Here is a 25,140-nt window from a genome sequence, read left to right on the forward strand (position 1 = left end):
AATGTGCGGCGGTGTTTTCTTAAGAAAACGCCATTGTTTCCATGAAGATCAAAATCAGCCCATTTGGAAGTTGCAATTTGTTATTTATATTGTTTTACTATTATAAAAAATTTATATTATAATTATTTACATTATAAAACAAAACAAGATCAAACTTGTAAAAAGAACACTACTGAAATCAAGCAATATGCCATGCCAATCGTATAATGCACAACGCAATGTTGCAGTCGCGATTGTACTGTGCGGTGCTAAAGTGGGACCTCCGGGCACGTGCGACGTTTCTACGCAGCGTGGAGACGCAACTGATGACAACACGGCCTCGCCACGTACGCCATTACATTTAGAGCCCCCGTGAGTGAGATTTCTAATTTTTCTGTCCAAGGTTTTAATTCATTTTTCAGCAGGCCCTCAACTAACCGCCCCGTTGTGTGCGGCCCACGGTATACTAAACAGGTGTACTATACACGGTGTACGCTACAGCTGCTCGCGTTGTATCATGGACAATGCCATCTCCCATCCAGAAGCCGTAAGAGTCACGCACGGCGAATGGCACCGGGAACTTGGAGGAGGCGCACGCGGGATCGGTGTGCGCACACCTAGCAACGCGACGTCACGAGCCGTGACGCTCTCCGAGCCCAGTAGCATCACACTACGAGCATCGCACCTCTGTGCTTATTCGGTTGCTTACCTCGAGTCAATTCTTTTTGTGGACAGTGCGGAATTTTTTTTGGTGGACGACAGATTTATCTGTTCTTCCATTTTGGATAAGGGCGTATTTATAAATCTCTCACACGTGTAAACAAGCAGCTGACGTTTCAGCCCAAGGGTCAGAAAGTTTTTGCTTTTGAGGGCAAAAGGTTGTCCGCTAGAATACAAGTGGAGTGTTCTAATGACGCGCCCGAGGGTTCACTATCACTGTTCTCACGCAGGAATGAGCGGCTACTTATTCGAGTGGATGTAAAGAGCCAGTGACTGTAGTGCATAGTTCGGAAGTTAAAGAAATGCCTGCAACGATTAACGGAATTAATTAACGAGTGTACAGATGTTTGACGAGGTCACGAGAGAGTTTTTTTTTTTTTAATAGCTGTGAGACATGGCCTTTGGGCATAAACTGCATTGAATCAACAATTTCCATGAGGAAGACAATGAACATTATGGGAATTCCAAACGTACGAAACAAAATATAGTCCAGCAAACGCATGATACTGCTAACACCTAACACAATTTTTTTTATTTATTTTACCAGGCAAGGCCCACTGAGCTATATAGCTCCTATTCAGAAGCAACCTGGCCATAAATGATAGGTCAACAAAGTGATTTATCACGTGGGAATTCATAGCAGCCAAATACTTTAAACCCATGTCGATTCTAAATGTAGAGGGAAAAACAGGGGACCCGGAGAAAAATCTACACGAGCACAGAGAGAGAGACATGCAAACTCAAATATACAGGTGTCACAGGGTCGGGATCGAACACGTAACATCCTGTAAACCAGACGAGGTAGTTAACATCTCGCCACCTGGCCACAGTAGGAGTATTGTAGGAATAGGACAGGGATCAGCAACCTGCGATTCCGGATCCGCATGCGGCTCTGTAAGCACCGCTTCGTGACAGTTATTTATTGAGGCCACCCCGTCTCGTATTCACGTGCATTGCGGCTCCCGAAACATTTCTATTATTTTTCCGAATCCCTAAAAAATGGATATTCTTGTTATTTTGGCTGCCGACCCCTTGGAATATGATAACCGTGCTGAGATAACAGAAATGGGTAGACTGTTCTATTTTTAGCACGCGACCACGTTTTGTTTTGGCGCTAATATTTGGGCACAATGTCACACGAGCACCAGTCTCTGAGCGGACACACGTGCGCATTAGCACTCGGCAGTCCATCAATGCCTGCAGTGTTTATTGTTGCAAACCCCCGACAGGTTTTGATTACGGTCAGTGGCACGAGCGAAATTTTTCAAAATGTAATTGCATTCAATTCAAATTTATCTGTAATCCTGTAAGCAGCTGTGGTCAAGAGTAAAAAGCGCGAACGCGGCAATCCGTGGCGTGGATTTGATGAACTCGTGAGTTCACAGTTCGGATACGGTATCATTAAGTAATCAAGAGTATGAGTAGCAATTGTGGAGGGGATGATGAAAAATTGTTGTGTTGGTACGGCACGGCGCATCACAACCGTGTGAACGTTTGACAGAGTTCAACGGGTGGGCAACGCGGCTCGAATCGCAGCCAACAACATTAACCCCAGACTGACACCGTAAGTGATATATTCTCTCAGCTGAAAAACAAACGAGAAAGCTTTTGTCAACAAACAGGAACTCGAACAAAGAAATCGGACCGTACAGTAGTGAGCAGGAGCGCGAGAACTCTCGGTAGACGATTAGTCTCATCACAGAGATGAATTCGAATGAAGGCAACCGCATCAAGATTAACATCGCCAAGTGCAGGGTGATTGCAACGTCCCTACTCTGATTTTTTTAAGTAATGGGTCCTCACGACAAACAATGTGACGTATTTGAAATCTGTCTTCAAGCATAGGGTGGTAACTCAGTGCTGTTCGACAACTCGGCTTCCTCCTACCTCTACACTTCCAACGTCGCGTCCTTCGTTTCGTCAACACTTTCCGAGTCGGTCTTGAACATGCCACCAAATGTTCCGCGACACTGATGCCAAGAGCACAACCAGCCTCTTTACTGAAACTATAAAAGCGAAATTTGTATTTTTTATTTTACCAGGTAAGGCCCAATGAGCTGTATAGCTTTTTTTCAGAAGCGACCAAGCTATCACAAATGATAGCTCAACGAGGTGGCTTATCACGTGGAAATTTAGAGCAGTCAAATACTGTAACTGCATGTTGATTCTACATGTGGAGGGGACAAACGGAGGACCCAGAGAAAAATCCACGTGACCATGGCGAGAACATGCAAACTCCAAATATACAGGCATCAGAGTTTGAATTGAACCCACGACCTCCTACATACCAGGCAAGGCAGTTAACATCTCACAGCCGCAGCGCCCCTTGGACTTGGGAAGCTCAGCAAACTGTAGACACCGGCTCACTGTGTTTTAAGAGGGCTGGTGACAGAGTCAGTTTAAAGTTACTGGTTTAAGCTCCACTAACACACACAGAGCCTTTTACTGCACCGTCATCACCTTGAAATGAATTCTGCCCAGCACTGCCACCTGAACAAACAAAGCAAATGACTAAAATATACAATTACAGAAATATCTATTGACATTTCCATGAATAACTTGATAATCTACAGGCCTTTGTCAATCCACTGCTGGATAAAGGCTTCCCCATTCTAGTTGGGGTGGGGGGGGGGCGTTGATTGCACCATACTTCACCACGCTGGTCATTGTGGGTTGGTCATGACGGATGCCTTGGACCGGATTCACTTTGCCAGGAATCAAACTCTGGTCTCCGGGTGCACGGTGTAGGGCGACACCAATCAACCTAGCATTGATGCAACACACGGATGCATTGCATTCGTCTCCAAAACAAGGGCACATTAATAGCAGCGAGAGACTTTCATCGCCCTGGGAGCGTCGCTGTGTGCGAGCACCGGCTCCCGAACCTGCAAAAAAATATTGATAAACGTGACCTCATTGAATGCAACAGCGCCGTCAGGTCACCGAGCAATAACATCAACTGCTTGACGTTAGACTTTGGAAGGATATACATTCATCGATATTCAACTCCGAAGACATCACAAGGCCCTCTGCTTTACCACAGTATCCAGTTTTAAGTAAAAGCAGCAGATTTCTATTGTTCCTTCATTCACAACTTGGTTTACACTGTCTGACCTCTATTTCTTGAATGGGCAGAGTGCTACATTTTTTTTTGTACAACACGTTTCCAGGATACGGCTTTGTCCAGACAGAGGCAGCAGGAGTTTCCAAACTTTGCCAACCTACTACCCCCTCACGTACTTTTAATTCTTGGAGCTAACAATGTTAAACATTGGGCAGGCAAGATATTCATCAATTGTGATAGAGGTGAACGCCTGCGATACAAGCATCGAATCGACGCACGCTTTATGACGATGACACCCACATGCTTTGCGGATATGCCTCTGGGCAAAGAGAATGACCGAGGAAAAAATAACAGAACATATCAAACAAACAAGAATCGATAATTTAATTCTTGTTTAAACCGTGACCCCCCAATTCATGACAATTCATCAAATCGCCAAGCGGGTGAATCTCCGCACGACTTCCCCTTTGCAATCCACTGCTGGATGAAGGCCTCGCTCCACCATATCAGTCACGAGGGTTTTTTTTTAACCATACTTCACCGCACTGGTTAGTGAGGGTTCGAGAAGGGGAGCCCAGGAGCGGTTCAGATACCACTCCCCACCGATGTGAGGCGTGGGCCAGGAATCAAACTCATGTCGGCGAGTGCGCTAACCACTATACCACCACTATACCACCACTCTGCCCAGAGCACAACACATACCTATTTATAATGCGAATGACTTCCCAATCAAATGGACTTACAAACACACATAAGTACAGTACAACCGCATCTCAGGGTGGTGTACACACAGGCAGACACAGCAGGCCTAGGGCTAAGGTGGTAATTAGACATCAGGATTTTAACACTGATGTAAGCAGAGGGGATTTCATCGGATCTGTTGTACAAATCCTTTTCTCAAGTCTCTAAAACTGGCAGATGGCCGCGTGTCTTCGTTCAGTTTAGACCCCATGTGCCGCCTGAACACAGGTATGCCGGGATGGTACCTTCCGTTGCCAGGAGCGGCCTTCTGGTTTGTCAGAGAACCTCACGCAAGCGTGAACATCAAGTCACCTCTCCATTACTCAAGCCGCAGACGGAGCGAGCGCACGCTTAAAAAAGAATAAAAGCGGAGGCACTTTTACAAACGAGAGATGCTTATTTCAACTTGTTCATGTTACGCCTCTTTTGCTCATGTGAAAATGCCGTGCAGAAAAAAATGTATATTCCCCCGAGAAAAGCTATATTCGGTGAATTGAGTAAATTTTTCAATTGCCTATTCATCCACTCGGGCCTTTGTTTTCCTTCAGAAGGGTTGATAAATGTGTGCCCGTGAGCACAGCAAAGACTTCAAAGTAAATCACACCTGTGGAGGTATACGTTACATTTACAAACCATTGCAGTTTCACAAAGTTCCTGAAAATGTATTTTGGGTAGTTGTAAAGAACCGCGTCATAAAAAGTTCTCTCCCTCTTCCCGTCCGCTGACAGGGACATTATTCACTTGGACTTCTGTTTTTTTACACAAAGCAGCGTTGGTTGATGCCGTGGGTGGCGGCGGCGTTTCCAGCGCCTGCGTTTACACAGCCCTGCCAACACGTTCCCCTAAGTGTTGTGCTGTTTGGAATGTGCTGCCAGCCTAGTGCCACCCGTGCCACCAGGACAGTGACCCCAAATTCCAGTCTCAGCTCTGGGGAGGGACCTCTTCTTGCCCGGACAAACCCTAGGGCGAGCGAGCCAACACAGCATGTGCCGGCTGAATCTCAGCCGCGGCCTGACCGTTAAGAGAAGCAACACATGGCGCTCGCTGTTGGGATGAAACAACCGAAAGTGGAAAGAGTGGCTGGGTGTGGCGCTGGCATTCCAGCCCGCTCGCCCGTAGTCGTGCCAAGACGAAAATGCCCACCAGAGGAACTCTGCCGCTAACGTCTGCACCGCTGCGCCTCAAGGGCAGAGCAGTGAATGGTTCACCGCAGGACCGCGCTGGGCAAATAAAATAAACTTTAAGCACACGACGCGAACGTGAAGAGGTATGAGGAATGCGCTTCTACTCACACAAAGGCGCATGGCTGCTCCTACACCCATGGCGGAGCTGAGGGCCCCAAAGCTGCCGTACGCATGGAGCGGAGGAGCTACATCACGGCTCGTGCCACTCTAGCTGCCGCACATCTGCCTCCCCTCGCGCCGCACGGGCTACGCTCGGCCGCAGCAAGAACACTCGATGCCGCTTTCTCGAAACCACTGCGTGCACCGCAGAGAGGCGGGTGAGCAAGCGAGCGCACAGCGAGAGGGCGCAGAGTGAGAGAGCTCAAGCGGTTGGCCGACACGACAGCTGGCAGCAGCACAGGGCAAGCGGCGTGGTGGGACGCACGCGTGAAGCGGAAGGCGGAAGCTGCTACTGCCGCCGCGAATGTTTGGCATTCTCGTCACCACGGTGAAAAGGGGACACCCTCTCCAAGCGATGGCTGGGGAGCAGCGGATGGGGGAGGGACAGGGGGTGGGGAAGTCGCAGAGGAGGGAGGGAAGTCACGTGACCAGTGCACAGGGATGACTGGGTCATGTGCCTTTGACGGTGCGATTGCTGAAGTAATTCCCCACCTCCTGTCCCCCCGCCCTCAGGCTCATGCTCCATGCCTCACCTCGACTGCAGACCAGTCACAGCAATGTTCTGCTCGACTCTTCTACTCATTGCTGGCAGTAATGGGATGAATACAAATACCGACTGCAATATGTGCAGCGTTAATCAATAACAGGGCCAGCCAAGCATGTATGGCAGCCAAGCATTTCCAGCAGCAACAGCAGCGTTGATCTCTTACATCGGCACCATCCAGTCCACACAACCTCCATCCACAATCTCACCCACCACTGCTCCAGACAAAATCTTCAAATTGCACACACACTGTACTAAACAAGGTATGCATCTTCGCCCACGTGTCTGGAATGTTGAAATACTGTGCACACTTGGGAACACTGTTATACATGCGTTTTAATAAGCCGTGTTGCTGTCTCCTTATGTTAAGTAACAAACTTCCCTTTGGGGTTTTATAGCAGCTCTAGAGATCTTAAGTAGCTCAGTGCTGCCTTCACTGCATCGCAAATAGAAACCCATGAGGCAAGACACCAGTTGTTTGTGCACTCGACTTCAAAGGACGTGAGAATTAATTTAATATTTTGGAACTGATTCCACAAAACGCAGGCCCCTGTGGAGATCCAGCCACCCATGTTTCAGCGTTCTTGGCTGGATAGGTGGAATGGGTGAAAGAAAGAGGAAATGAATGAGGCCGAGAGAAAAACGAAGAGGGAGCGCGTAGGACAATGAGCAGGCCGACCCCATGACTTCTCCCTCTCCGAGCAAAGCCCTGCCTCAGCTGTCTGTTCCAGTGGCGCCTCTGTCTCCGTCTTCAATGCCTACTGCGCTCTAATGGGAACGTGCATATCAGAGGACAACACGTGCTATGCGCCCCTCTCCTGTGCAGCGCCTTGCGTCAAGTATTTACTTAAGGCGTAAAAACGAATTCTTTATGGGGACTGGCTCGATGCAGATAGTGAGGGTTAAAGATTTCTGGATATCCTGGACATCCAAATAAGTGTCCTTTTTTAACAGTGGTTGAGCACAGGCTCAAAGGATCGAAACATTCAGCGGCTAACAACAATTGAAACTTTAAAGGTTTTACTAGACATGAGTAACACATTCCATGAAATGAGCAAGGTTATTATTGTACGAGCTTGGGAGGTTATGTCAAAGAGGGAGAGAGCAAGGGAAAAAGAAGTGAAGTCTCGTGACCTGTGGTCTTTCTTTCGTATGAAACATTTGAATACATATTGTACCGAGTCTGATAATCCATGCAACGGTATCAGAACTGCTCAATGTGCAGCGTCCGAGCCGCCTGTGTAAGCGTGTGCTGGGCAGCGGTCGGTTACGCCATGAACGTCACTCTCTCATTCCCCATTTGGTCGTTGAGCCCAGTGTGGGTGAAATAGCGAATCGAATAGGCAGAGCCCTCGACACGGGTAAAGAGACCACGGAGTTGAATTCACGGGAACGGTCGTGGTAGCGGCGATGGAGGAGTCTGCGTCTCATGTATGTTGAACTTCCTTTGCACATGGTGCTACTCCTTCTGCAGAGCATTGCACATAGCCCCTTGCAGCAAGACAAACCGAAACGCGAAAGATATTTACATTTTTCAAGTACAGTACATTTTTTTAACGCACCTTGAAACAATTTTAGGCGACTCCTGATGCCGTTAAATTTGCCGCAGCAGGGGTTCCAAAGTCAGAGTTAAAGAAAAAAATAACGCCCCAGTGAGGCCGCATCGAACGCTTATGACAGCTGCTCTTTTAAGGAAACAATTTAAAGAAGCGTGTTTGTATTCACGAAACTGCCATCACAACGCATAAGGCCCCAATAAATCTCCGGGGGAAAAGAGAGGCGTGCCATTGTGCACGCCAATGGCGCCGGCGCCTTCGCGCCAAACTGAACGGCGGCGCGTTGGCGCGTCAGTCCTCCTTGCCGGATCGCCGGTGACGCTCCAAATCGTTGGGGCCCACGTGCTGGATTAGCGTGAACTCGGGACCGCGGGCGCGCGGCGGCAGACGAAATGCAAGCTCACTCGCGCTACAACAGCCAACGGATGTTGTTATTCTCTGCGACACCCACGCATTCAAGTGTGCGGTTTGGTACTGCGAACTGGTGAAATTAGCGCATGTGCTGATTTTTTACACAAAGACAAAGATCCCCCGTATAGCCTTAACAGACTGTTGGGGCAAGTGCTGTTCACAAGCACCTTTGAAGGCTGGCATGGCATATGAGGGGGTGGGTGGCCAGCACCACGCCCAGATGTTTACACACCACACCAGGTGCTCATTTGGGGCTGAGTCTACCTGGGGCAGGCCCAGGACCGATGCAAATAATCGTTACTGGTGTTGGGCATGAGCGGGAATCGAACTCAGGTCGCCGGGTTAGTAGCGCAGCGTGCTAACGATTACACTACCGCTCCCCATTTTACATACACACACACGCAGACAGGGGGATAACGACAAATGCATGAATGGGAGCGGCCACGCGAGGTGACGTCCCCGGAGAATATAACATCAAATTTGTGAAATGGCACGTATTGTCTAAAGCAAGGGAAACCTAAAAACACCCATCATCCTTCTGTGGTCGATAAAATTAGTACCACTGTGTTGTGTATTGGTAGGTCATCGGTTGTTGCCCAATGGACGACTCGGCCCTGCCATAGGAATGTGAAATTTTCACCACGGCCTCAGTCCTCACTTGAGCGGGAAACAACCGACTTTTTTTTATTTAAACAACACAAACAGTCTAAGAAACGGTCAGAGCACACGGCAGGGCACACGGTCAGAGTACACGGCAGGGCACGCGGCAGGGCACGTGGCAGAGCACACTGTCAGAGGACGCGGCATGGCATGTGCCGACTGTACTAGTTTAGTTCAAGTTAAATTAATTACGTTAGTTTGATTTCAGATGCTTCATCGCAAGTACAATGATGACATTGTGCATCTCATTCGCTGTACAGTTTGTATCTTGTTTACATTTTAGATATATACGAATCAGGGGTATGTTTTTTCACGAGATAAAACGTGCATGTGCCACACAATCGTGGAGAAATCAAAACGAACGGGAACATGTTCGGAGAGGAGATATCACGAGACTAGGTCATGTACAGGCTGCGGGCCATGCGTCAAAAGGCTGACCAACCCCCATGATGCAGCTCCTTCCACAAATGACAACGGAGCTCGTTTCTCCCCAAGCGGAAGCGGTCTCTGCTTGCTTCGTTATCAAAGTCGCGGCAAAGTGCAGCCTTGAAAAACTGTTTTTGAGCGGCATCAGAGAGGGCACACACGCCCCCAGTGGACTCACGGCCGGTACCACCACCACCACCCACGTCCCCCTCCCCCCAACGTCGCCAGTAAGAGCGGTTATCCCTCATTGAACACGGCCAGTGAGTGCCGCAGGGCTTTCGGTGCCAAAAACCACCACACCACACCAATATCACGTACTTACTGTGACTGGTACTACCGTGCTCATAGATACAGCAGAAGAGAAGCAGACTCAGATACTGCCACCGATAACCCCAACCCCAAAATCCTAAACACAACTTCCATAACCCCAACTCACTAACCCTAAACCCTAGATCCTTAACCTAAACTCCTTAAACCCCAACACCCTAACACTAAACCCTTACTCCCTCACCCTAAACCCCAACAGTAAACGCTAACTCTATCTCCATATTACCTGAACTTCCTAACCCGAAACCCTAACTTCCTAAACCATACCTGCCTAACGCTAAACCCTCACTCTGTAACTCTACCTCCCTAACCCTAACTGCCGAATCCTAACTCCCTAACGTTTAACCATAAACCTATCCTTGAACCCCAATCCTAAACCCTTAATCATTTCTCTAAACCCTCACAGAATTCACATGCATTGATCACACCATGTCTCTCAGCAACATCAGCGTAGGAAGATTTACCCATCATGTCTGCGGTGCGCATATGCACACGTACGCGTGCATGCGTGCGTGTGTGCATGCACACGTGTAGTGAGTCCAACTGAGTCGCAGACGTTTTCTTGGGAGCGACACTATTTATTACATCAACTCAACACAACATAACGTAACCTACACTTGGGTGTTGAACGCCCATCTAACCACGCTACGGCAGAATTAGACACAGTCCCGCTATCCCGGTCCTGACCGTGTGGCTAAAGGCTTCTTTAACCCGACGTGGATCTTCTTCACCAACAACCCGAAGAACCCCAAGCCCCTAACGAGGCCCCCGTGATATTGGCCTGGGCTGGCACCGCCCCTCGCCCCGCCCACCTTCTAGATCTCTCGAGCTCTTTCCCGAAGGCTCCCGAGAGCTCCTTTAGACCACGTGACCGCCCAGCGGCCCCCGTCCACCGGTGGCCCCCCTCCAATATAATCCGGTCACGTGTCAGCAGGTCAACCAGCGTATTATGCCCCAACGTAACCCTGGCTGGCTGATACTCTCTCTCGCTCTCTCACCGGGAGCCCGCACTGCACACTGTATGTGGTGCTTCCATGCTAACCAGCGCTCACCCAAGCCCCGCTAGGGCTGGTACTACGCCTAGTAACCGGGCCGCACATAATGACAAATATTATCCGCCGTGGCTTCGCAAGCCCGGCACCACACAGTGACATTCACAGTCACTACACATGTAAAGGGGTAAGTGATGCATTGTATGGAAAGGAAAACAAGCACTGTGCCACACAGGAACGTTAAAAACAAAACAGTGAAAGGAATTAGCCCTGAGATTGGGTCATCTGAGACAAGTTTTGATTTCTAAACAATTGACCTATTCTACCGAGACAGCCCCACCTTGATGTCCTGTCGTGGTTAGTAATCAAGTGACTTCCTTGCTCAAATAAGCACTGAGGCGATTCTCATCTCATATTTACAGCCCCTGAGATGTTATGGATATTCCACATTCCTATGACTGGGGCACGTCTAGCCATAAGACAACCACTGTTGACTTGTCCACAGTGGTACTCATTTTTATCGACCGTGGAGAGATGATTGGCTGAATCAAACTTGGACCTTGCAATTGCGAGCTGCTCGCTCTACCGCTGAGCTACCTGGACACCTCTTTGCAATGTCGTCGTGCTGTTTGCCTTTTGGAATTCTTTGAGACAAGGCCATGAAGGAGGCTGGTGTAGGTCAATCAGTTTCAAGGAAAATGCATATATTATCAAGGCATGTTTGGTTGCATGTTTTACTACGAGCATGCGTTTTTAATGCAGACTTCATGCCTTGTGATAGGTGAAAATATTAACACCTTCTGTATTCTTGCCGGAAAGGGTATTCATTTTTTTTCATCAAATAAACATTTAATTGATATGGCGGAAGAAGTTTGGAATACATTTAACAGATAGCGAAACAGAATAGGTGGGAATAATGCATACAGAAGACAGACAGGGTTCATTTAAAATTGCTCTAACTTTCAATCCAAGTCAATACATTTTTTTGTTTACATGTGGTGCCTTTTTGGTGCAAATCTGCCACACAAAGCACCATTAACCCATTACAACAATTTTTTTACAATTCTCGACAGTAAAAAAATGTGAAACCAAGTTGTGGCTATACTCCTATGAATGTAATTCTCTCGCAATATTCTTTAAATCCGAGAAAATATTTTTTTAAATACCTTGCCATTTTATTTTTACATAAAACACAGATTACTCTTAGTTCTGCGACTGCAGGAGGATCGTGAGAGGAGAGTGAACATAGACAGCTACGGTACAAGATGTTAATTCCCTTGCCTGGAGTAGAAGATGTCAAGGGTTCGATCCCGACCCTGACGCCTGCTGTCTATTTGGAGTTTGTGTGTCTCTCTCCCTGTGGTCGCGAGGATTTTTTTCCGTGTCCTCCGGTTTTCCTTCCACATTTTAAATCCACATGTGTTTAGAGTATTTGGCTGCCATACATTTCCACATGATAAGCCGCTACGTTGAACTATCATTTATGGCCAGGTCAGTGGGCCTTACCTGGCAAAATAACAAAAAATAGTTTTAGTTTAGCTATCTCTGATTTTGCGCTGCAGTGCCACGGGTCCTCCACTCCTTCTGTTAACATATCTTTTTCCTGCAATACCTCTTTGGCAGTGGCGCATAAGAACGAACTACAAAACACTCAACACATTCGTCAATAGCAGTGCTAAAAAATAAACAAACATTACGTAAGGGATCAAGTTTTCAGGGAATGGCCCTTCTGCTTAGCACACGGATAGAGAGGCCAAAGAGATGTAGTGAATGAGTTGGAGACTGTACGATACACCACGGGGCTCTGGTACGAAGCGAATTGTTTTCCAAATGAAGAGTCTGGTATTGGCACATGAACAGCTACCCATTAGTCAATAATGAGCAATAGACAAACCGTTAAAAAATATAAACATGTATTATGCACATGCTCATGTGGTATAAAATGAGTGAGCATCCCATGCACAAGGAGGGGAGATTTAACACAAAACGACTGCTGCCAACGGGCCAGGAGCCCACTTGGTTGTACTACTGCATCATCCGCACGTCCTCGTATTCCTGCAGGTGAGTCTCAATCGCGGCAAATCTGTGAGCGAGCCACCAACCCTGCTTGCACAATGCCGCACGGCAGGCACGCTCCATCGAGGTTCGTGATGACGCGGGCAACGGCGTGAAGTGGTTCCCCATGGGCAACGACGAATGGAAAACGAGCCCGGGGGGGAACGCAATTCTGAGCAGAGCACAAAGACAAATATCCCCCGTATAGTCTTAAGAGACTGTGAGTGGCAAACACCATCGTTTAATGATATTTCAATTAACGATCCGCCTCCCATAAGGTCCCCATTGTTTCTACTAATGATGCATTTTCGATTAACAATACATTTACGATATCACGCGGCCGCCGGTTTTGGCCAATCGGAGCGCTCCTAAGTGGACTCAGCAGACCTCAGCCAATCAGTGTCGCTCTTTTATGAGCGTTTTGAGAGTAACTTGCTGTTAGCTTTTCAATGTTTCATGTTCGGTGCTTATGGAAACAGCTCTCTTGAATATTTAAGTGTTATTTTTACTTAAAAGTCAAATAAGATCAATAACAATGGCCCCTAAAATGAATGTGAAAAAAGCCATACATTTTCTTAGCCTAAGGTAAGAATTTTTATGTTATGCTCAATCTATGCACCTTTTTATGCTATGTTTTTAGAGTGAAAAAGGTCAACTTACGATCGTCTTGGAACAAATTAAGCCTTTAAAAAGTATTTCCTATATTCGATTAACAATAATTTCAATTAACGATGGTTTTCGTGGAACCAATTAATATCGTTAACCGTGGAACCATTGTATACGCACGGCAATAATACATATGTACGTTTTTGGACTTCTTTAGCATCATACATAACAAACTGTGCTCATTGGAAGTCTGGATAGGCACTTGTTTAAGGCCGAGTCGACCTAGGGGAGGCCCAATGGTAGTTCAAATTTTTGCCAAAAGTTATCGGACGTGAGTGGGAATCAAACTAGGTTCGCCGGGTTTGAAGCGCAGTGCGCTAACCACCGCACAACCGCTCCCATGAGCATAGCAGAGAACAGGCACCTACACAGAAACACACACATTAACTAAACCAGGTTTCTCTCGCTCTCCTTTCACGGATACAAATAAATGAAAACTGTGCAGTAGCAGATTTTAATTAGGTGAGAACTAAGGTTAAAATATATTCCATTTCTTAATTACTGCAGTCAATAAAAAAATAAAATCCTCGTTGTAATACCACGTATACATGGTGTCAGCAGTTCTAATTCATATAGATGGGGAACAATAAACCCTCTTCCGTGAAATGGCGCACACAAAGATCCCCCGTATTGCCTTACCAGACTTTAGTGGCAAGTGCTGTTAGCAAGCACCTATGAGCGGGGTGGGTGGCCAGCACCACTGCCCAACCGCTGTTATCTCCGCAGTGGCGATGTTTACACAGTGCGCCAAGTGCTTATTTGAGGCTGAGTCGACCTAGGGGAGACCCAGGACCAGTTCAGATAATCGTCACTGGCGTTGGCCGTGAGCAGAAATGAAACTCGGGTCGCCGGGTTCGTAGCACAGTGCACTACCGCTGCACTACCGCTCCCTCCTTTAAGTGCATTGGTGAAGTCAGAATTATCCTTTGGAGCACTAGTTCTCTGCGACTCACATTTGAACACCAAACTTCCCCTTACCCAATCCGGCCCCCCTCACAGCCGTCACCCCCTCTGACTCGGGAGGACGCGAGGCCCTTGGGCTCGGGTGGTTGGGGATCCTGTTTCTATTTCCCATCCTGGTCCGCCCATTCCGATGAGCGCTTGCGCATCTCATCACCTGACGTCCTCGAGCCAAGCGGTCACATGGCAGTAGGTACACCATCCCACCCTGCTCTGCACTACCCATCGTTTCGCACCTCCAATTAGCACGTTTGGCTATGTACGGTGCAAAATAAGTTCAACGTACCCCATCTTCACACACTCAAGTCAGAGTTTTATTCTTCATTTATATAAAACAAATATTTTACCCGCCCGATTCTTGTATTGGCGTCATGTCATAAAAAAAATCTGTTCCGATTTCTCGCAGAGCAGTGCAATTCATCATATTAGACAACGGCAAATGGAAGCGGATATCACAGAGTTACCTTTGAGATCAGTTCAGTGACCTCTAATCCACACAGTAGGGGGCAACACATTCCCACTTGCCCTGCCACCATGTTCATCGCATGACAGTCAAAACTATATTTAAATTTTTCCCAAATCTCTCAGGCATTTAGGAAAATAAATTCAAGAACCAGTCTAATTACAGGCAGTGGCTGAAGCCTGGATTCAAAGCCACGATCCCCGCGGTGCCGGCTCAGCGCTCTGACCTTCGAACCATCCGGCCACCTCAAAGTTTTTGTAGAAAAAATGCACATCTCCTACCCGGCATAGAGCCCTCACACTTGCGTCCGTGCCACTGTGACGAACGTGGGATGCACGCGATCCTGCTCCCTAAGTAGGTCAGATGCCTCGAAGGAGACCACGGCTAGCGCGGCAGTGCCAGCGGCAGCAGCGGCGCGCAGGAATTTCATCAGCGCCGCGGCTAATTGCACCGACGGTGCCAAAGCTCATCTGGCTCTCGGCAAAAACCCGGAGCGCGCTGCCTGCCTACCTGCCGCACTTAGGCCCCCAAGAGCCTACAGTGTCACCCAGAATACCAATGACCTTCTGCCTTCATCGTCCGAGGCCATTTTATATGCCGCGGCCGGGTGAAGGTCACCCCATCTCGCAGCCTCTGCCTGCACTCCTGTGTGGCCGTGAATATCGTTTTGCTCGCTCCGGGGGGCGTGGATATGTCACGTTTAATGACCCCTATTTAAATAATGTGCTGTTGCGGAGAGCTATTCAGGGTGCTGCGGCTCTGATCGGTGACTAAAGCCTCATTCATCTGATTCACTGAGCAAGAGCCCTTCACATATTCACAGCAAAGCAGATTAATTTAAATTGCTCATGAAGTTCTTGCTGCTGGTATTTACAAACGGTGTTTCTTTGTGTGTCTGTAATAATGCCGCTGTTATGGGCTGTGGGTTCAGGTCGGGTGAGATAACACAGAGCAATCATAGAACAGTCATTGACTGCAGCCTGACTGCCACTTTCCCCATTGCCCCGATAACCGGATTCCTAAAAAAGACGAAAATTCAGTCGATGAACACAAATCATTGCATGCAATATTGTGAGCATGATAATATACGAGGACACTGAAACTTATTAACTCGTTACCATTACAAAACGATCAATATTGGTATTTCTACAGTTAAAGTTCATGCCATTATTGCCACATACTACCAAGGCTAAAGTTCATGACAACGAATCTGTGCCGAGGCCTTAAATAGAGAGAGGGGGGAGGGGCCGGGGCAGAGAGAGGACTGGGGAGGCGGACGCACGAGAGGGGACCAGCAGGCAAACGAGGGGACAAGGAGGGAGCAGTGTGGAATTCCGGACCACAGTGGCCGGAGGAGAGACAATGGTTTAGAGCAAGTAAATCGAAAGTTTGAGAAAGTAAATTTAGGAAAATGAAGAAGTGTAATGCAATGCAACACAGAGGGTCGGTGAACACACAGTTAACACATAGCCTGGTTGATTAACTGCTCCCTCCTTGTCCTCCTCGTTTGTCTGTCTCCCCAGTCCTCTCTCTGCCCCGGTCCCTCCCCCCTCTCTCTATTTAAGGCCTCGGCACAGATTCGTTGTCTTTCTGTTTGTCTTGGTGTGTGTCTCGCTAGGTGTGTCTCTGTATGTGTGTCTGCCTATGTTGTTTCCGTGTCTGTGTTTTATCATTCATTCTTACCTGATGATGGCTGCTTGTGTTGCAACTGAAAGGTCGTATTCAATTATTATTTGATTTGATTTTCTACGTGACTTTACCGAAAGAACCAAAGAGTAATTCCTGCAGTCACGAAAGCTTCGAATCTAGTTTTCATGACATTGCTCTTCCGACTTTAATCACGAGTCCCACCAGAATAACCACCTCCGTTGCAGCAGTGGTGAATAAAACAATATTTTTTTATTCTTCTGTGTTGATGAGCGACAGGGGGGTATGAGAAGAAAAACAGGGTGACAAAACGTGCTTGCGCAACGCTCGGGCGGATAAGCATGCAATAAAACGCGCCAATTTATTGCAGCGTTAAGGGCTAAACTGTTCACCCACGACCTTTAAACCGAGTACCTCCGCGTAACACAGCGGCAGCAGCGGTGACAGGAGCAGCAGCAGCCGGCGCGACGCAAACACCAGCCCTGCGGCCTGTCAGGCCCTTGGCCATGTCCCGCGCAATGGAACGTGGCGCCTGGTGCGCTTGCGATTGTCGCTCAGCAACGAACAGAGGGGCAGAGGAAAACGCACGATCGTGGAACTCGGAGAGCCGCATGCGGGTCCCTTGAGCGAGTTAATCGCTGGAGATACTCGGCAAAATCTTTGGCAGTGATTGCGCCTGGCAGTGGCTGGAAGTGACCTTGAAGTATGTACACATGCGTGCGTGTATGCGTGTCGTGTAGCGGTAATGTAGCGGTTAGTGTGCTGCGCTACAAACCCGGCGACCCGAGTTTGATTGCCACTCACGGCCAACACTATTGACGCTTATTTGAACCGGTATTGGGCCTTCCCTAGGTGGACTCCGCATCAAATGAGTACCTAGAACGATGTGTAAAAATCGCCACTGCGGAGACAAAGGCGGCCGGACATGGGGTTAGCCACACTGCCGCCCGTGTGCCATGCAGACTTTCATAGGTGCTCGCTAATAGTACTTGCCCCAACAGTTTGTTACGGCTATAGGGAGATTTTTGTTTGTGCGTGTTTATATGCACGCATGTGTGTATATAAGCGCGCGTCTGCGTGTGTGCACGTGTATGTACATTCACGCATATGTAAATGTGCATGTGTGTAGATATGCACGTCTGCGCATGTGTGCGCATGTACATGCACGTGTGTACATTCGCGCATGTCAGCGTGTGTACACGTGCATGTGTGTGTACATACATGCGTGTCTGTGCGTGTGCACTTGTACACGTGCATGTGTGTATGTGCATGTGTGTGTACATACATACACACATGCCTGCGTGTGTGCGTGCGTTACCGCGTGGCAGGGCTCGAGGCCGAGCCCGCTGTCCCCCATCGTGTAACGAGTGGCGTTGCGCGACGCCTCCCCGGGGGCCTCGCTACGGCTGCTTTAGGTTGTGGCAGAAGATGAGTCTGTAATTCCTCATTGACGGCGGCACGGCGCTTGCTGGGGGGTCGGCTAGCTGGCCCTCCACACGACTCAACACGGCTCTGTGGGACAAGCAGCACACAGGGCAGGGGGGGGAAGTGAGGGCACAATGCGTTACATTGGCAGCTCCTGACCTGCACAGTGCAGGAAAAATTAACGAATGCGCGCGGGGTGCGTCAGCGCCACGTCGCGGCGACAGAGCACATGAAAGAACAACGTGAAGTTAGTGGGGGGGGGGGGGGGAGTTTTGCGGATCTTGAATGAGGTGCCGCCATTCGGAGACGGTAGAGAGCCACTGCATTCGATGGACTGCCACGTTCCTGCCAAAATCTATGCCTCATGCCAAATTGGCAGCGGTGGCGGTGCACAGGCAGACTGGAGGTCCGGCTGTCAAGCCATGCCCCGTACTCAGGGTTGCGATGGTTCACTCACTCGTGGGTGGCAGTTGACTGAGATGAAGTTATTCAAATCAAGCGATGAGGGGTTCAAGTTCGCAGTGAAAACGTTAAAACTACGCGTGGAGTACGGCCACAGCAGGCGCTCGTGACAGTGAGCCCTCCCTACTTGCGGTGAAAGCCACGAAGCGCCTTCATCATAGTCAATGACTAATTAAACAACCATCCAACAAAAGTGAGCCAAGTGAAATGTACAAATTTTGGTTTATTTAAAAATAGATTAAAAGTATCAGGCTAATGAAGTAACTTGAAAGTTAAAGCACTTACCTCCTCGGCCAGGGAATGTAGAGAATGGAATGTTTTAACTCCCAGCCCCCCACCCCCAAAGCCCTGGGGAGCAGCCTGGCAGCCCGGTATTCGAGCGACGGGGCTCTCTCTCCCGATGACCTCCTTGACCTTCGCATGGGGAAGGGTACGTTCCGCTCACCTGACGTGCCACATCCCAATCAGCTGCGCAGCCTTCCCGGATCCCACCTCTCCCTGCGGTACGATTGCAATGCTGGAGATGTGCTCCTCGTGAATTTTATTAAAACGCTCCGGCCAAACGCCACTCCAACCACTCTCGCAATGCGCGGCACCTGTGGTTCACGAGGCGCACTCGTGCCGCCGGCAATGAAGGCCAGGCGGGGCCTGTCTAAGCCATCTGTGGGGAATTTGGATGGAGCTCAGGAAACGTGCGGAGGCACACAATGGGCCGCTCGCACAACTACACGGGTACACGGCCGACCCCGTGCGTTAGCGGAGCAGGACAGGCCGCTCACACGCTCGGGCATTCCCCTCCGTTTCTTGACCGAACTGGTGATCACACAGGAAGCATCAAGCTATTTTAAGTCAGAGTAATTGGGCGACCACATCATCATTATCTGCACCATTCGCGATGATCTATCCACTGCCGGATGAAGGCCTCCCTAAGCCACTGCCAGCTCTCATAGTACCACAATAACAATCCACCCAGCACCTACACGCGAGATAATTTAATTACTCCATCTCCGTAGCTGATGTCCTCTTGGGTGTGTTACACCTGCTCTTGGCTGCCTCTGTCTTAAGTCTCGACCACTGGCCATCGTCCATTCTAGCCATGACGTGTCCTGCCCAAGCCCACTCACATCTCTTAAAGGTCTATATGATGTCTCTAATTTGTTCTCTAATCCACGAGTTCCTCCTTCTGTCCTCTAAATGTAAATCCAAGCACGTGCCTTTGCATGCCTCGTTGTATACTTTAGAGCTTGTGTTCCATTTCTCTTTCTATGTTTCCGATCCATATTCACAAGTACTGTAGTTAAACGTTGACCGCTCAGAAACACCGCTGTAACGGTGCATGTTCCGCATTGTGCGACGGGTTCCCTAATAGAAGAACCACATTATAGCAAAAATATGTTGTGTGAACACCGCTAAGCAAGGAGTGACCGTATGTCACATGTCATGCAGTACAATGCATCCAATTAGGTGACATTTTTAGAAATCTATTGAAATACAAGTCAAGTGAATGTTACACAAGCTGGCTGGGCATAGGTGGTACATGCCTGCAGTCGAGCCCTCGAGAGGGAAATGTGAGTGGATCAGGCACATTTGTTAAACTCACAAACCCACGAGTCCCGCACGGTTGTGAGAACCCCGCTGTAAGGAGCATTGCCACCCCCCTCGTATCTCAAATGATTCCGGGTTCTGAAGTCTCATACGACTAGAATGGTCAAACAGCCCCTGTGACCCACACGGAGTGAGGAGGCCTTCATCGGGCAGTGGATTGCCCACGTTGCAAAGCGTTCACTAACATGGGAATAAACAAAACATTCCAACTATGGAGGACCCTTATGAAGAAGCAACTTGACATGATTACAGTACATTTGGATTGTAATCACCCTGCACGTGCTATACCCATAGCAGGATTTAACAATAACCACGCAGCCTGGTTGCGCATAAACACACATGACCCTGAGACGGTGATGCCCTTGTTAGGCTCGCTACTATGCTGCCATGTTAGTAAGCATCTATTTTGGCCAGCGTGGCACACATGGGGAGACGGCCAGGACCGATTCTGCACTTGCCCCCCTAACTGGTGTAGAGAGGCTGGGCGTGTTGACACATGGCTCACACAAGGCTCCACCACCCTCAGACAAAGCTCCCCCATGTAGCCTCGACAGACTGTTGGGGCAAGCGTTGTTAGCGAGAACCTATGAAGATTAGGATGGCGCACAAGAGGGTAGAGTGGCCAGCATCAAACCCGGCCACCTTTGTCTCCCTAGCGCTGATATCGATGCACGACACCAAATATCAATTGATGTCCAAGTCGACATAGGGGAGGCCCAGGACCTGTTCAGATTATTCGTCACCGATGTTGGCTGTGAGCGACAAATCAAACTTCGGTTGCTGGGTTAATAGCGCAGTGTGCTAATCCACTGCGCCACTGCTCCCCCAAACTACAATTTTTTTTTTATTTTACTAGGTCCACTGAGCCGTGAAGCGATTTTTCAGAAGCGACTTGGCCACAATTGATAGCTAAACGAAGTTGGCTTAACATGTGGAAATTTATAGCAGCCAAATACTCTAAACGCATGTTTCGAAATGTGGCGGGAAATATTGGAGGACTCGGAGAAAAATTAATGCGACCACAGGGAGAACAGCTCTAAATATACAGGTGTCAGGGTCAGGATGGAACCCCCCGACCTCCTGTATACAAGGCAAGGTAGTTAACATCTCCTAGCCACCGTGGCACCCACAAACACAGACACGCACTGCTGAAGGTGACTCCATTAAAGCTGAACGAGCGGCCGGTGAGCGACATTTCCACGTGGCCGCGGGGCTCAGGGACCGTCGCCACAATCGAGGCAGCTTCTCAGTAAATAAACGTGGGGCGCCTCGCTCAGTCCAGCAGCAGCAGCGCCCGCGCACCAACAAATGAAACCACTGGGCTACACCGCTATCTCCGAGGACACTCTTCAAGGATATGGCCATGGTGGATATGTCACCGAAGGGCAAGAGACTGATAAACACGGCCGTATAGTGAGCATAGCGGCATTGTGGAGTGAGCGTGTGTGACCTGACAATTGTCTTGTAAAAAAATAACGACTATAAACCTCTTTCAACATGTCCAGTCAATGCGGAAGAGTAGACCAAATACTCTCTAGCGCTCCCTCTAGTGGAGGCCCTGCACTCAGCAGCGGAGTGAGCAAGCAATTGCAGGGCTGCACCTTCGTCGTATTTTACTGTACACTAAAGATGCATGTGTGACGTAGCCTCGTACGGAGGGTGAAGTTAATGATGTCATCATCATCAGGCATGAGCAATCCACTACTGGATGAAGGCATCCCCAAGCAGTCGATATCCCTCAAGTTCAAGTGCGACACCTGGAACTAAAAGGATGAACTCTTTACAGAAAGTTGCATGTGCGAGAAGTGGATTGTAATTTAGTTTTTTGGATGGCGGCTATATTAATTGAGTTTTGTTGTAGGAAGGTGTTGAGTTCAAGAGATGTGTTGTTGATGCCGTTGATGTTTATAGTTGAATAATTTTTAGGTCGTTTTTGTTGTGGACGTTTTGTTGTGCTTGAAACGATGGTTGCGATGGATGAGGTGGTGGTGCTAGTGTGGTAGTGCAAGGTGGAGTTGTTGGAGTGGATGATGGACAATATTTGCAGAACCAGCCAGAATTTGAACTGGGGATGCGGGCTAAAGTAGTGCAGCAGCGTTTGCGGTACCAAGCTTTACCACCGTTGCATTGGATATAATTTGCATTGACGTTCTTGCCGCAGCCGCCACAAGGGAAAAACGGGGCCTGGATTCAATTCGACGTCTCCAGCAATAATGAGAAGCCAGCTCCAGTATGCCGAGAGGGAGGCCTGGGCTGGCTGGCGAAAAGACAGTAAAATGCGAGGGGTGATGTTGCCATTTGCAAGTGCTTTCATAGTACTTGGTCTCTCCACTTGGAACAAGCGGCAACACTGGAGAGACACGACAGGTCGGGTGATGATGCAACACGCATCCCGTAACAGAAGCATAAATCTGGAGGTGAATAAAAAAAAGCAACTTTCATGTTGTGCATCATAGCCACGCAGTCTTTCGCAACATCGGATTCAACAGTGTTTAATGTATTTAAAGCCTGCGTTCTTTTTATCAATAAGGTAATTTGCCTGTTAGCAAAGAGGCTACATCAACAAACACCGCAGTGCCGATGTTGGGTCTTGAGTTTTGTTGCTGACTTTGACAACGCGAGCTTTGTTTGTGCCGAGGGGCGTGGGAGAGACGGTGTGAAAGACAGCGCTGTTTATTGTGAGTGTTTAATGGATTCCAATATTAGCTGTTAGGAGCAGGCTACAACAGCCACAGCACAATTAAAAGTAATGTGGTTACCATAATGTCGTTGTCGGCAAGGCATGTCACATTTCTGGGCATACACTGATAATTATTACATAACAGCTAGTTTTAACATTAGGTTAAACTGGCATTGAACAGTATATACAATATTATTCCAATATTTAAGAATACATACCAAATTAAGAATACAAATTACGCTAAAAGTAACACATTAAACATATATCACCGTGTATATGAATTCTATGATAGGACAGTGCTATTTTACAGGACCGTAAGTATGTATTCGACAGCTAATAATAATGGATATACTCTAATTACTATTAACTGTGCGAAACAACATACATTAAATGTGCTCACCACCGCTCACCCCTGACAACGCACAGGCAAGCATGCTCATGCACTGATGGGGAATGATTCGAAATAATTGACACCACTTGTAGAACTAAAGCCAATTCTCATTAATTAATTCATTTTGAAATAAAGCACGCGTATGCGTGGCGCTGTTATGCATGCCGGTCGCGAGTGACAAGTTTGTAGGCGTTTGTTTCCAATCAATCCCTTTGAGTGTCCAATGCCTTATTAAACCGTGACTATGACAGCGATTAACAATACTGCCCAGTCTGCCTGTATAGCCATTATTGATCATGGCCATGAAGATTACATGATAATCATCATCAACAATGACAGCAGAAGGACATGTTGGCTTCAATCCAGCGACGTTATGAGTGTCATAATACAGGTGTTGTTGTCATGATATGATTGTCACGATCGCATGATTATATGATTGTTGTATGCTTAGGATTGGTATATTATGGCATGATGACGCCATTATATGATTACGATGTTATGAGGATTCTCAACTTTGCATCTCGCGAATCAATGAGATGCAGGAAATACGCATTTTAAATTCAACCCAGCACTACTGATCATGCTAAAGTTATGATAATCATGTCAGTCATGATCGCATGTCACACGGATGAAGTTGATCATGACAACACTGCATCACGGGAAATCGTAGCAGCAGTAGCAGGTTTTGATTTCAACAAAGTGCTGATGAAGATGTTATAGTGAATTATCGTTGGCAAAGAATCCGACAATTGCATAAGCGAACACCGCGACAGCTGCAGCAGCCTCGAGAGTTGAACCCTGCGCCCACGAAGCTGCTGCTACTGCTGCGAACCTGGATGCCATACTGAGGTTATTATGATCGTGACAATGATACCATTAGCATCACACGATGATGCCAAACACTGCATCACAGGCAGCCGTGATCGATGCAGCAGCAGCAGAAGCGTCTGATTTTGAATTCAGCCCGGTGCTGCTGCTGATGATGATGCTGCTGTTGATGATGATGATGCTGCTGCTGATGATGCTGCTGATGATGATGCTGCTGCTGATGATGCTGCTGCTGCTGATGATGATGCTGCTGCTGATGATGATGATGGGTGTGATCACGCCGAGTGATCATCGTAACGACATTGAGGCACCGCGTGACTGACAGATGCATGGGCAGCATCGCAGCAGAAAGAATCACGTCGTGAACTGTGCTCTGCCACACGCGCGGGCAGCGGAGGTGAGAAGCCCCCCCCCCCCGTCGCGTTCACATCCCAGACGATCTCAAGTGACGGGGGGGGAGGCCTTTAAGAATGAGAGACCCTCACGATCTTGGGCACCGCCGCTCGGTGCGAGTGAGGCCACGGGAGCGGCAGACACCGCGCCCCCACCATTTCTAGAATTCGCGACCCGGGGGGGGAGGAGGATGGTGATGAGGAGGATGGTGATGAGGATGGTGATGAGGAGGAGGATGAGGAGGATGGTGATGAGGAGGAGGATTGTGATGAGGAGGAGAGCGCGGCCGTGAACTCACGCGGGCAGGAAACCCGCCAGCGTCTCAAATCGCGAGTGCAAAGCACGAAGACAGCAATTGCGTGCCGTGCGACTGGTTAAGTAGTCAATAAATTAGAACAGCAGCAACAACAGCAGCAGCAACAGCAGCAGGAACATTCTCGACAACACGAGTCGACAGACCTGGAGCGACGGGGCGAGCTGCTGGACTCGTCGCTTGAATCCCAAGAAACGATCTCCTCCCTGCTCCAGTTTTTTTCTCACCCCCCCCCCCCCCGTGATCGAAATCCCCAGAGCGCTTAAGCGGCGGCGCGCTCCCATTGGTCGGCGTCCGCGCGTCCAGCCAATCGCGCGCAGTCCACCGTGAGGTGTCGACGCCTATCCGTGGTAGAGATTTCAAACAGGAGGGCGGAGTGAAAATCGAAGGTGGTGGGGGTATTTGGGGGGGGGGGGGTTGGCGATGAATCACGTGGTGCGCGAGGGGCGGGGTGGCGCCGGGGGGGGGCACCTCCCCTCACACACAAAC

General features: G+C 48.7%; 1 protein-coding gene across 8 annotated transcripts in view; it reads right to left on the reverse strand.

Moving 5' to 3' along the window:
- LOC133354537 (protein FAM13A-like) overlaps positions 1–24,888 on the reverse strand; it is a 65,165-nt gene extending 40,277 nt beyond the window's left edge. For 2 of the 8 annotated variants that reach the window (XM_061571439.1, XM_061571436.1), the window contains exons 1-2: positions 18,727–20,700; positions 17,873–18,066 (exon numbers count right to left, since the gene is read on the reverse strand). In XM_061571439.1, coding sequence (XP_061427423.1) covers positions 17,873–17,911 — 39 coding nt within the window. In that variant the 5' untranslated portion in view covers positions 17,912–18,066; positions 18,727–20,700. Of the gene's footprint in view, positions 1–5,796; positions 6,121–17,872; positions 18,067–18,726; positions 20,704–24,636; positions 24,659–24,797 lie in introns of those variants that run through there. The other 6 variants (XM_061571437.1, XM_061571438.1, XM_061571440.1 and 3 more) reach the window with 6 other exon arrangements.
- Between the last annotated feature and the right edge of the window lie 252 nt (positions 24,889–25,140).

This window comes from Lethenteron reissneri, chromosome 47 (assembly GCF_015708825.2).
Source record: "Lethenteron reissneri isolate LAM-NWPU_2019-01 chromosome 47, ASM1570882v1, whole genome shotgun sequence".
In the NCBI taxonomy this organism is placed as follows: Eukaryota; Metazoa; Chordata; class Hyperoartia; order Petromyzontiformes; family Petromyzontidae; genus Lethenteron; species Lethenteron reissneri.